The sequence below is a fragment of the Neomonachus schauinslandi genome, chromosome X, assembly GCF_002201575.2.
Source record: "Neomonachus schauinslandi chromosome X, ASM220157v2, whole genome shotgun sequence".
Lineage (NCBI taxonomy): Eukaryota > Metazoa > Chordata > Mammalia > Carnivora > Phocidae > Neomonachus > Neomonachus schauinslandi.
The window spans coordinates 58,413,096-58,427,648 of record NC_058419.1 but is presented as its reverse complement, the minus strand read 5'-3'; the positions used below and the strand labels follow the sequence as shown (position 1 = coordinate 58,427,648).

At 36.2% G+C, this 14,553-nt stretch overlaps 1 protein-coding gene across 1 annotated transcript in view; it reads right to left on the bottom strand.

Moving 5' to 3' along the window:
* The window catches only part of RPS6KA6 (ribosomal protein S6 kinase A6), a 196,819-nt gene that overhangs the window by 130,007 nt on the left and 52,259 nt on the right, over positions 1-14,553 (bottom strand). The window contains exon 2 of the mRNA XM_021690974.1: positions 7,032-7,091. Within this exon, the coding sequence (XP_021546649.1) occupies positions 7,032-7,091 (60 nt within the window). The remainder of the gene's footprint in view (positions 1-7,031; positions 7,092-14,553) is intronic.

Below are 14,553 nucleotides of genomic sequence, written 5' to 3'. Positions count from 1 at the left end.
AAGGGGAAAAAGATATCAAGGTTGATTTTATCTGTAACTAAATAAGAGAAGGATGATGCCTTTCTAATTTTCCACTTCTTTGAGTCTACACAATACACAGATGACTTAACATGAGGAGCACTATGTCATAAGTCTCACTTTTGCTACTCGTTACTTTGATGATCTAGTATAAATCAGAACATCTGCAGGTCTCAACAGACTTAACTAAACAATGGGATTATTACAAAATATTGTCTCTAATACTCTTTCTAGCTTTAACAATCCATAATCCCACCCCCAAAAAACTATTGAAATGATAATCATAAAATAACAAAATAAATGTGGGTGAACATCTTAGGCAGACCCTTCTTAAAATCTTAAGAACACTCTTCTGTAAAACAAGATCTTGTACAACAAGGATCAAGTACATAGTCCTGACACAGAATGGCCCAATAGGTAAATGGTCTTTTTTTTTTATTTTATTGTGTTATGTTAGTCACCATACAATACATCATTAGTTTTTGATGTAGTGATCCACGATTCATTGTTTTCCTATAACACCCAATGCTCCAAGCAGTACGTGCCCTCCTTAATACCCATCACTGGGCGAACACATCCCCCCACCCCCCTCCCCTCTAAAATCCTCAGTTTGTTTCTCAGAGTCCAGTCTCTCATGGTTCATCTCTCCCTCCAATTTCCCCCCCTTCATTTTTCCCTTCCTTCTAATGTCCTCCATGCTATTCCTTATCTTACACAGATAAGTGAAACCATATGATGATTGACTTTCTCTGCCTGACTTATTTCACCTTAGCATAATCTCCTCCAGTCCCATCCATGTTGATGTAAAAGTTGGGTATTCATCCTTTCTGATGGCTGAGTAATATTCCATTCTATATATGGACCACATCTTCTTTATCTATTCAACTCTTGAAGGACATCTCGGCTCTTTCCACAGTTTGGCTATAACAGATACTGCTGCTATGAACATTGGGGTGCATATGGCCCTTCTTTTCACTACATCTGTGTCTTTGGGGTAAATACCCAGGAGTGCAATTGCTGGGTCATAGAGTAACTCTATTTTTAATTTTTTGAGACACCTCCAAACAGTTTTCCAAAGTGGCTGCAACAACCTGCATTCCCACCAAAAGTGTAAGAGGGTTCCCGTATCTCCACAACCTCTCCAACATTTGTTGTTTCTTGCCTTGTAAATTTTTGCCATTCAAACTGGTGTACGGCAATATCTCAATGTGGTTTTGATGTGAACTTCCCTGTTGGCTAATGATGATGAACATTTTTTCATGTATCTGTTAGCCATTTGTATGTCTTTTTCAGGAAAGTGTCTTTTCTTCTGCCCATTTTATGACTGGGTTATTTGTTTTTTGAGTGTTGAGTTTGAGTAGTTCTTTATAGACCTTGGATATCAGCCCTTTATCTGTAGTGTCATTTGCAAATATCTTCTCCCATTCTGTGGGTTGCCTCTTTGTTTTGTTGACTGTTTCCTTTGCTGTGCGGAAGCTTTTTATCTTGATGAAGTCCCAAAAGTCCATTTTGGCTTTTGTTTCACTAGCCTTTGGAGATGTATCTTCAAAAAAGTTGCTGTGGGCTATGTCAGAGAGGTTACTGCCTATGTTCTCCTCTAGGATTTTGATGGATTCCTGTCTCACATTGAGGTCTTTCATCCATTTTGAGTTTATCTTTGTGTATGGTGTTAGAGAATGGTTGCGTTTCATTCTCCTGTATATAGCTGTCCAATTTTCCCAGCATCATTTATTGAAGAGACTTTTTTCCATTGCATATTTTTTCCTGCTTTGTCAAAAGATTATTTGACCATAGAGTTGAGGGTCCATATCTGGGTTCTCTATTCTGTTCCATTGGTCTATATGTCTGTTTTTGTGCTGGTACCATGCTGTCATGGTGATCACTGCTTTGTAATATAGCTTGAAATTGGGCAACGTGATGCCCCCAGCACGTTTTTCTTTTTCAACATTTCCTTGGCGATACAGGGTCTTCTCTGATTCCATACAAATTTTAGGATTGCTTGTTCCAGCACTTTGAAAAATGTCATTGGAATTTTGATCAGTATGGCATTGAAGGTATAGAATGCTCTGGGCAGCATAGACATTTTAACAATGTTTATTTTCTGATCCATTAGCATGGAATGTTTTTCCATCTTTTTGTGTCCCCTTCAATTTCTTTCATGAGTGTACAGATCCTTTACTTCTTTGGTTAGGTTTATTCTGAGGTATCTTATTTGCTGATATTGTAAATGGAATCATTTCTCTAATTTCTCTTTTTACTGTTGTGTTGTTAGTGTATAAGAAAGCAACTGATTTCTGTGCATTGATTTTGTGTCCTGCCACATTACTGAATTGCTGTATGAGTTCTAGTAATTTGAGGATGGAGTCTTTTGGGTTTTCCAAATAAAGTATCATGTCATCTGCAAAAAGAGAGTTTGATTTCTTCTTTGCTAATTTGAATACTTTTTATTTCTTTTTGTTGTCTGATTGTTGTTGCTAGGACTTCTTGTACTATGTTGAACAATAGTGGCAAGAGTGGGCATCCTTGACATACTCCTGATCTTAAGGGAAAGTCTCTCAGCTTTTCCCCATTGAGGATGATATTCGCTGTGGGTTTTTCATAGATGGATTTTATGAACTTGAGGAATGTTCCCTCTATCCCTATACTCTGAAGAGTTTTAATCAGGAAAAGATGCTGTATTTTGTCAAATGTTATTTCTGCATCAATTGAGAGGACCATATGGTTCTTCTCTCTCCTCTTATTAATGTGTTCTATCACATTGATTGATTTATGAATGTTGAACCACCCTTGCATCCCAGAGATAAATCCCACATGGTCGTGGTGGATGATCCTTTTAATGTATTGTTGGATCCTATTAGCTAGGATTTTGTTGAGGATTTTGGAATCCATATTCATCAGGGATATTGGTCTGAAATTCTCCTTTTTGATGGGGTCTTTGCCTGGTTTAGGGATTAAGGTAATGCTGGCCTCACAGAATGAGTATGGAAGCTTTCCTTCCGTTTCTATTTTTTGAAACAGCTTCAGGAGAATAGGTATTATTTCTTCTTTGAATGTTTGGCAGAATTCCCCAGGGAATCCATCAGGCACTGGAATCTTGTTTTTTGGGAAGTTTTTGATCACTACTTCAATCTCATTACTGATTATTGGCCTGTTCAGGTTGTCAATTTCTTCCTGTTTCAGTCCTGGGAGTTTATATGTTTCCTGGAAGGCATCCATTTCATCCAGATTGCTCAGATTATTGCCATGTAGTTGTTGATAATAATTTCTAGTAATTGTTTCTATTTCCTTGGTGTTAGTCATGATCTCTTCCCTTTCATTCATAAAATTATTAATTTGGGTCCTTTCACTTTTCTTTTGGATCAGTCTGGCCAGTAGTTTATCGTTCTTATTAATTCTTTGAAAGAACCAGCTTCTAGTTTCATTTGATCTGATCTACTGTTTCCGGTTTCTAATTCGTTGATCTCTGCTCTAATCTTAATTATTTCTCTTCTAATGAATGACTTAGGCAACGTTTGTTGCTTTTTCTCTAGTTCTCTAAGGTGTAGAGTTAGATGGTGAATTCAGGATTTTTCTAATATTTGAGTGAGGCTTGCATGGCTATGTATTTCCCCATTAGGCCCGACTTTGCAGTATCCCATAGGTTTTGGACCAATGTGTTTTTGTTCTCATTGGTTTCCATGAATTGTTTAAGTTCTTTGATTTCCTGCTTGACCCAAACATTCTTGAGCAGAGTGGTCTTTAGCTTCCAAGTGTGTGAATTTCTTCCAAATTGTTTCTTCTAATTGAGTTCCAGTTTTAAGGCATTATGGTCTGAGAATATGCAGGGAATAATCTCAATCTTTTGGTATTGGTGGAGACCTGATTTGTGACCCAGTATTTGGTCTATTCTGGAGAAAGTTCTGTGTGCACTCAAGAAGAATGAGTATTCTGTTGTTTTAGGGTGGAATGTTCTGTATATATCTATGAGTTCCATCTGGTCCAGTGTGTCATTCAATACTCTTGTTTCTTTGTTGATTTTCTGCTTAGATAATCCATCTTTTGCTGAGAGTGGAGTATTGAGGTCTCCTACAATTAACGTATTGTTATCAACATGACTATTTTGGTTAACAGTTGGCTTATGTAGTTGGCTATTCCCATGTTTGGGGCATAGATATTTACAATTGTTATATCTTCTTGTTGGATAGACCCTTTAAGAATGATATAGTGTCCTTCTGTGTCTCTAACTACAGTCTCTACCTTAAAATCTAATTTGTCTGATATGAGAATTGCTACTCTAGCTTTCTTTTGAGGTACATTGGCATGGAAGATGGATCTCCATCCCCTCACTTTCAGTCTGGATGTATCTTTAAGTTCAAAGTGAGTCTCTTGTAGACAGCATATGGATGGGTCCTGTCTTTTTATCCAATCTGCAACCCTGTGCCATTTAATGGGAGCATTTAGGCCATTCACGTTGGAAGTGATTATTGAAAGATATGAATTAATTTTCATCATGTTGCCTGTGAAGACCTTGTTTTTATAGATTGTCCCTGTAAATTTCTTTTCTATATCACTCTTGGGGTCTTTCTCCTGTTATAGAACCCCCCTTAATATTTCTTGCAGGGCCAGCTTTGTGGTCACATATTCTTTCAGTTTCTGCCAGTCTTGGAAGCTCTGCATCTCTTCATCCATTCTAAATGACAGCCTTGCCGGATAAAGTATTTTTGGCTGCATGTTCTTCTCGTTTAGTACCCTGAATATGTCTTGCCAGCCCTTTCTGGCTTTCCAGGTCTCTGTGGATAGGTCTGACATTATTCTGATGTTCCTCCCTCTGTATGTAAGGAATCTCTTCCCCCTAACTGCCCTTAAGATGGTTTCCTTGGTTCTAAGATTTGCGAGTTTTACTATCACATGCCAGGGTGTTGGCCTGTTTTCCTTGATCTTGGGAGGGGTCCTCTCTGCCTCTAGGACACAAATGTTTGTTTCATTCCCCAGATTAGGGAAGTTCTCAACTATGATTTGCTCAAATATATCTTCTAGTCCTCTCTCTCTCCACCCCCTGAGGCATTCCAATAATTCTGACATTGGAACATTTCATGGTGTCACTTATTTCTCTGATTCTATTTTCATGGATTCTGTGTTTTTCCCTGGCCTCCTCTTTTCCCTTTTTGTCTATTATTTGGTCTTCTAGATTACTAATCCATTCTTCCACCTCGTTTACCCTAGGTGTAAGATTATCTAGATTAGATTGGATCTCATTGATAGCATTTTTAAGTTCTGCCAATTCAGCTTTCATTTCTGCCCTTAGAGACTCTATTTTGCCATTAATTGATTTCTCCATTCTAGCTACTGTCTTCACAACTGCTAGCCTGAATTCCATCTCTGACATCTTGATTATATCTGAATTAATTTGTGAATCTGTGGCATAAGTCATAGTTTCTGAGTCATTCCTATTTTGGGGGTTCCTCCTCCTAGTCATACTGTTGAGGGGTGGTTGAGGGAATGTATAGAGTCCAAATTATTGACCACAACCCAAGCAAGATACACCTGTTTTCTAGGGACCTTAGGGTTGTCGGCCTCTTGTTTTCCTAGCCGGTCTTCTGGGGGAGGGTCCTGCTGAGCTGTTACTCAGGCAACCCTGTATGGTCAGAGTTGCCCTGCCCCCTTTGGTGGGGGATGGGCTCAGTGAAAACCTGTTTTGGGGGGCTTTTGTTCTCTGTCAGCCTTCCCTGGCGGCTTCCACATCTCTTCCGAGAGTCAGAGCAGAAGAGATCATTTCCAACCCTCTGCCTCAGAGCAGAGAGATCGCAGTCTGTTCTTCAGTGAGCTCTCCAGGCCACACTATCTCCATTTCTGTGTGTGCTGCTATAAACTGCAGCGTCCTGGGTTGTGCACCCCTCAGCAGCATTCCCAGTCCTCGCCTCCAGGTCAGGGCATGTCTCTGCCCTTTGTGCTTCTAAAACCGCCAGCTCCCCCCAGTTCGCATGTGGGGTCCTGCTACTCCAGGTTTCCACCTGGCGGGCTGCCCTAAAGTCCTTTCCCCATTGCTACCGGTCTGCGAGCCTGTGCCCTGTCCCCAGTGCAGGTGGCTATTGCTCACGGGCGGTGTAGGATCCCAATGGCTCGGCTCCGTCCCCCTGGATTTATCCTCTGATATATGCCTGCAGAATCATGGCTCCCTGCTTCGTACCTGGAATCCAGCCGCCTACAATATTCTGTTTGTAGAGATCCAGATCTATCTTCTTACATCTCAGGCTGATTTCCTGGGTGTTCAGAGTGGTCTGGTAGATATCCAGCTCAATTCCTGGGACCGGTTGGAATAGAGTCCCCTACTCTTCCACCATCTTTTCCTCTCCATCGCTAAATGGTCTTTAAAACTAATTAGAAGGACACCTGGGTGGCTCAGTTGTTTAGGCATCTGCCTTCAGCTCAGGTCATGATCCCAGAGTCCTGGGATTGAGTCCTGCATCGGGCTCCCTACTCAGTGGGGAGCCTGCTTCTCCTCTCCCTAGGCTGCTACCCCTGCTTGTGTGTGTGTTCTCTCTCTCTCTGTCAAATAAATAAATAAATAATCTTAAAAAATAAAACTAGTTAGAAAATTCTGATATAATTTAGATGTAGTACTTTTTCAAAGCCAGGAAATGTATTTTAAATGACCTCAGGTTAAATATTTCTACATTAGATCTCTTTTCTACCCCAAAGTTGAAGGTAATTTTATTTAGTTTAATTCAGAGGATTCTGTATTTAAGTAACCCAGTTACTCATATAGTAGCAAGTAAAAATTTCATTCATTATTACACTTAAGATGGGTGAATTTCATGGCATATAAATTATACCTCAATAAAGTTGTTTAAAAAAATTTCCATGTAAAAATTTCTGACAAAAACTGTCCTGTATTTTAAATTATTGTTTTAATAATTGAATTTGCTTATAATCAACTTACCTGAATAAATTTCTTTAACAGATGATTTTTCTCCTTTCCCATTATTCTCTTTCATTTTAAAAATGTAGCATAATGGGTTAATGAAATTACTTACTTGGCAAGAATCTGCTTCTCCCTCTTCCATTGGCTCATCAACCATTTGAAGACCATTTACCTGAAAAATATTGTTCAAAAACTGAAGTTTAGGATTACTGGAACAAGAGTAAGAACTAAGAATAATATAACCCCGGCATTTCCCATCATGATCTAACAAGATCCACACTTACTGAAACACAAATTGTCAAAGGACATATAGAAGGTACTTAGAAAAGGAACATTCTTAATATGGTTTTCAGATTGTTCTCAAGAATCCTTAACTTTCAGAGCTGAATGTTTCATCTCAAATTATTTAGAGCTTTGCTATGATTTATTAACATACATTAAACATATGACCTTTGTGCTTTCAGTAATATTGTCCCCAGCCAAACACCAAAGGAAAAAGAAAGCATTCAATTAAAAATGGGCAGAACTATATGAGGACTCTGAAAATTAAATAATAGCAAGCAGATAAGGGCGGGAGAACAAAATTCAAAGAATAACCAGCATTATGGTGAGTTTCCTGGGTTTATTTCAAACCTTTATCTCTTGACTTTGACCCAAGAAGATACTGAGTCATGGAATTCCACAGTGGGTATGAATAATATTTGCAAAAAAAACCTCACTTTCTGGAGAAAGGAACAGGAAAATATGCACTTTTGAGCTAGTGAACATAAGAATTACAAGCTTTTTTCCCACTTTTTTTTTTCTTTTTTGATTCCCAGTCCTGCTCCAAGGCAAGCCCCAATCAAGAGAAACCTATCTGATCAGAGAGACCAGGAAAAGAGGCTCATATGATTAAAAAATAAAAGTGTGTGTAAGGGGAGGTATTTCCTGTTATTTTTTTTCATGCTCTCCTTCACTTCATCCCAAGGGCAGCCCTAATAGTACAAACCTGTGTGACATCATGAAAAACTAAAATTTTGAGAGAAACTAAGTCTGGTCAGAGGAATCAGGATAAAGGGCCCATGGGAATTGGAGAATCCATAGAAGATATCGTGGAAAAGATAGAATGGGAAAAGGAAGTCCCCTAATTCTGTGTACAAACAGACACAATTCCTGGTCTCAACAACAAACTGCATGTGTGTGGAATAGAATCTAAGAAGCCTAACAACGGGCTTGAAAACAGCAACACCAACCACTGATATGGTCTAAAACTAACTACTGAGTTAGTACATGCAGAGTTCTGACCCAAACAATCTGAAGACATAATTAATGTTGGAACCGTCACACAGAGAGGGTGAGATAGAACTTGAACCTAATCAGGCGGATTGTATGCTGAAACAGTCAAAATTAATAGGTGTCAATTCCAGGATAACTCTGATGTTGAAACATCCGACAAGGATTATGCAGCTATTATAACTATGTGCTTTGGTTAAAAATAAACACACTTGAAAAAAAAATAAACACACTTGAATGGAATGATAAAAAGTTATCAGCAGAAAATATAAACTATAAAAAATGTAAATAATTTTGGACAAAAATAATAATATATGATTTAAAAAAATACTGGGTTAGCTAAGAAAATGGAGATGGTGGAGGAAATAGTAAACTTGAAGATACAGCAACAGAAATTAACCAGTATGAAGAAGAAAATGAAAAATGGTTAAAAGCAAATGAACAGAGCCTCAGAGACATATGGAATGTGAGAAAATCTAAATTCCATATAATTAACATCCCAGAAAAAAAGAGATACAGAAAGAATTATTTAAATAAATAATGGCAAATCCATCCATATAAATTTGGAAAAGAGAAAAATCTATTGAGACAGAAAATGAACTAGTTGTTGCTTAGGGGTATGGGATAAGGAAATGGGGGTAACAGATAAAGGGTAAAATGTTTATGATGTGATAAAGTTCTAAAACTGTGGTGATAGCTGTGCATATCTGTAAATATTCTAATATTCTGTGTGTAGAAGCATTTTAGTTTTTTGAGATAACTGACATACAATATTACATTATTTTCAGGTGTACAACACAATGAATTCACATTTGCATACACTGCAAGATGGCCACCAAAATAAGTCTAGTTACCATCTACCACCTTACATATTTAATACAATGTTATTGACTATATACATCATATACACATGACTTATTCGTTTTATAACTGGAAGTTGGCACTTCTTAATTTCCTACAACAATGACACCTCCCCAGTGTCCTACCCTTCTGGCAACCACCAATCTGTTCTCTGTATTATGAATCTGGGTTTTGTTTTCTTTTTATTGCACATGTACATAAGATCATGCTGTATTTGTCTTTCTATGTCTGACTTATTTCATTTAGCATAATACCTTGAAGGTAAATCCATGTAGTTGCAAATGATAGGATTTCATTCATTTTTTATGGATGAGTAATATTCTCGTGTGTGTGTGTGTACATACATAAATACATGACTTCTTGTTTATTCATTCATCATCAATTGACACTTAGGTTGTTTCCATCTCTTGGCTATTTAAATAATGCTGCAGTAAACAAAGAAGTGGAAATATCTCTTTGAATTAATGTTTTCATTTTTTTCAATGTTACCCAGTAGTGCAATTGCTGGATCCTACCTACAGTAGCTCTATTTTTAATTTTTTGAGAAACCTCAATACTATTTTCCATAGATGCTGCACCCACATATATTGCCACCAAAAACCATATGAACATCCATTTTCAGTTGCATCAAAATGAATAAAACAAAGTTTTATTTTTTGTTTTTTCCACATTCTCCCCAGCACTGGGTATCTTTTTGATAATAGCCATTTCCACAGGTGTTAGGTAATATCTCTATAGTTTTGTTTTGCATTTTCCTGATAAATTAGTGACATTGAGAATATTTTCATATACCTTTTGGCCATTAGTATGTCTTCTTTGTTAAAATGTCTATTGAGATCCTCGACCCATTGTTTTAAATTTTTTAAGATTTTATTTTTTAAGTAATCTTCTAAACCCAACATGGGGCTTGAACTTAAAACCCTAAAATTAGGAGTCGCATGCTCTATTGACCAAGCAGCCAGGCATGCCTCTCTGCCAATTTTTTTTAAACTTTTGCTTTGGTTTGCTTTGGTTTGGTTTTTTTGTAATTGAGTTGTAGGAGTTCTTTCTATATTCTGGATATTAACCCCTTACCAGTTATATGATTTGCAAATATGTTTTCCTTTCAGTAGGTTTTTTTTTTTTTCATTTTTTGTTGGTTTTCCTTTGCTGTGCAGAAGCTTTGTAGTTTGAAGTAGTCCCATCTGTTTATTTTTGCTTTTGCTTCCCTTGCCTTTGGAGTCACATCCAAAAAACATATTGCTAAAACTGACTGATCAAAGATCACCATCTAAGTTTTCTTCTAGGATTTTTATGTGTCTGGTCTTATAGCTAAATTTCTATTACATTTTGAGTTAATTCTGTATATAGTGTAGGAGAGTGTTCCACTTTCATTCTTAGGATGTAGCTGTTAAGTTTTTCCAACACTATTTATTAAAGAGACTGCATTTTCCCCATTGTATATTATTGCCACCTTTGTCATAAATAAATTGACTACTGGTGTTTTCACTTCTGGACTCATTATTCTATTCCATTGATCAATGTGTTTGTTTTTATGCCAATACCATACTGTTTTGATTAGTTTTGCAATACAGTTTAAAATGAGGGTGCATGGGGGCACTTGACTGGCTCAGTTGGTTAAGCATCTGCCTTCTGCTCAGGTCATGATCTCCAGGTCCTGGGATCAAGCCCTGCATTGGACTTTCTGCTCAGCAGTGAGTCTGCTTCTTTCTCTCTCTCCCTCTGCCCCTCCCCACCACTCATTCTCTCTCTCTCATTTTTAAAAATTAAATAAACAAATAATAAATAAATAAATAAAATCAGGGTGCAGGATACCTCCAGCTTCGTTCTTTCTCAAGACTGTTTTGGCTATTCAGGGTTTTGTGGTTCTATACAAATCCTAGAATTATTTAAAATGTTCTAGTTCTCTAAAAAATTTCAGTGTAATTTTAATAGGGACTACATTGAATCTGTAGTTTATTTGAGGTAGTTTGGACAGTTTAATAACACTAATTCTTCCAATCCATGAGCACAGAATATCTTTCCATTTATTTGTTTCTTCTTCAATTTATTTCATCAATACTTGCTATTTTTCAGTGTACAGATCTTCACCTCCTTGGTTATATTTATTCCTGTTTTATTCATTTTGATGCAACTGAAAATGAATTTGTTTCCTTGATTTCTTTCTTATTAGCTCCGATAGTTTTGTGGTGGGGTCTTTAGGGTTTTCTATATATAGCATCATGTCATCTGCAAATAGTGTTTCACTTCTTTCTTACCACTATGAATGCTTTTATTTCTTTTATGCACCTACTTGCTGTGGTTAGAATTTCCAATACTATGTTGAATAAAAGTTAATATAATAGGCATCTTTGTCTTATTCCTGATCTTAAGGGAAAAGCTTTCAACTCTTCACTGTTAAATATTAGCTGTGAATTGGTCATATATGGCCTTTATCATATAGAGGTACATTCCCTCTATACCCACGTTGTTCAGAATTATCATAGATGAATGTTTAATTTTGTCAAATCCTTTTCTGCATCTACTGAGAGGATATGATTTTTATCTTTCATTATGTTAATGCAGATTATCATGTTGATTTATTTGTAGATGTTGAATCATCCATGCATCCTTGGAATCAATTCCACATGGTCATGATGGATAATCCTTTATTTAAAAGATTTTATTTATTTGAGAGAGAAAGAGAGCATGAGCAAAGGGAGGGGCAGAGGGACCAGCAGACTCCCCAAGTGGGGAGTCCAACATGGTGTTTGACCCCAACCAACTGAGCCACCCAGGCGTCTCAAAAATTATTTATTTAATTTATTTATTTATTTATTTATTTTAAAGAGAGAGAGAGGCAGATGAAGAGAGAGTCTTGCAGACTCTGCACTGAGCATGGAGCTGGACGCAGGGCTCAGTCATGACCTGAGCAGAAACCAGGCATCAGACGCTCAATTGACTGTGCCACCCAGGCACCCCATATAATCCTTTTAATGTATTGTTGAATTCATTTTCTAATATTTGGCTGAGGTTTTTCGCATCTCATTTCATTAGGGATATTGGCCTATAATTTTTTTTTTTTTAAGTCTATGTGTCTGGTGTTGGTTTCAGGTTAAAGCTGGTCTTATTATAATTCTTCATAATAATCTCTTATGACCCTTTGTATTTCTATGTTATCACTTGTAGCTTTTCTTTCATTTCTGATTTTACTTATTTGAGCCCTCTTGGTTTTTTGTTGGCAAGTCTAAAGTTTTAATTTATTTTATCCCTTCAAAGAATCAGCTCTTAATTTAATTGATCTTCACTACTGTCTTTTTAGTCTCTATTTCACTTATTTCCTCTATTATTTCCTTCCTTCTACTAACTTTGGGATTTTTTTCCAGTTTAGGTGTAAAGTTAAATTGTTTACTTGAGATTTCTCTTGTTTCTTGGGGTAGGCCTTTATTGCTATGACCTTCCTTCTTAGTACTTTGCTGCATCTGACAAGTTTTGGTATGTAGTATTTCTGTTTTCACTTATCTCTAGATCTATTTTTTTTAATTTCTCCTTTGATTTTTTCTATGACCCTGTAGTTGTCCAGTAACATGTTGTTTACTCACCCTGCATTTGTAGTTTTTCCAGTTTTCTTCTTGTAATTAATTTTTAGATTCATATCACTGTGGTCAGAAAGATGCTTCATATTATTCTTCTTGAATTTATTGAGACTTGTTTTGTAGCCTAATATGAAATCTATCTGGGAGAATGTTCTATGTGCACTTCAGAAGAATGTGTATTCTGCTGCTTTTGGATGGAATGTTCTGTATATATCTATTAAGTCCATCTAGTCTAATGATCATTGAAGATGAATGTTTTCTTTCTGAAACAAGGTTCATATATGTCTGGATATAATCTATCCATTGATGTAACTGGTATGTTAAAATCCCTATTATTGTATTGCTGTCAATTTCTTCATTTAATAATTTCTCCCTGTTAATATTTGCTTTTACATATTTTGGTGCTCCTACCTTGGGTGAAATATATAAGTATTAGATCTTCTTGACCCCTTTATCATCATATAGAGTCTCTCTTTGTTGTTCACTATAGTCTTTGTTTCAAAGTCTCTTTTGTCTGATATGAGTATAGCTATACCACCTTTCTTTTCATTTCCATGAAAAAATATTTTCCTATCTTTTCACTTTGTCTGTGTGTCCTTACTTCTGAAGTAAATCTCTCATGGGAAGTATATAGACATGTCTTTCTGATTTGTTTTGGTTTTGTTTTTTTAACACATTCAGCCACTCTATTTCTTTTGATTGGAGGAGTTAGTCCATTTACATTTAAAGTAATTATTGATAGGTACGTACTTATTGCCATTTCATTCTGTTCCAAGATTTGTTTGTTTTTGTAGTTCCCCTATGTTCCTTTCTTCTTTTTCTCTTTATTTCCTTGTGGTTTGATGACTTTCTTTAGTGTTAATATGTAGATTCCTTTTCCACTTTCTTTAGTGTATTTATTATAAAATTTTGCATTGCAGTTATCAGGAGGTTCACATATATGAGTCTATGTAAAAAAAAGTCTATTTTAAGTTGATAGCAACTTATATTTGAACACATTCCATAACTCTACATTTTTACTCCCCACCCTACATTTTGTTTTTTATTTACACAAAATGAGCAACCCTTTTAGAATTTCTAAAAAAAACAGTTTTATTCAAGCTCAAGTTAGGACAATCTTCTTCACAAAGAAGAGAGTGCTTCAGTAGGGGAACATTTAGTGTAGGGTATATGCATTTTTTTACATAAACAAATTATTACACAAAGAACATTGCAGAAAGTTGTAGACCTTAAGCTTCTAGTATATGCTGGGCTGTATGACTTTAATCTTATGGGAACCAGGGAAGTTTCTTACTTTCTCTTTTGTGTTCAGAATGTTCCTTTTCGGTTATTTTCTTTAATGCAGGAGATGTATGATGTGTGATTGGGCCAGAAATAGAACCCATGCTTTGAGGTTTTGCCAAATCATTTTGACCTTGGTAAATATTGAAGTATAGCTTCCCTGGGAGCCTAGGACCAGGCTTCACAAACATTAAAAGGTGAAAACTTCCTTTATCAGATTTTGCATTGTGATTATCATGAGGTTCACACATATGATCCTATGTATATAACAGTCTATTAAGTTGATGGCAACTTACATTTGAACACATTCCATAACTACATTTTTACTCCCCACATTTTATGGTTTTGATGTCACATTTTACATCTTTTTATTTTATAAATCCCATAACTAATGATTGTAGTTTTAGTTAATTTTACTACTTTATTTCCTTTTAATCTTAATAGAAGTTTATAAGTGACTTAACCATTTCCTTAACTCTATATTTATCTTTTCCAATGAGATTTTTACTTTTGTATGTTTTCTTGTTATTAACTACTGGATTTCTTTTCAGAGTAAAGAAGCCCCTTTGATATTTCTTGTAAGGCTGATTTAGTAGTGAGGAACTCCTTTAGCTTTTGCTTGTCTGGAACACTCTTTATCTTCCC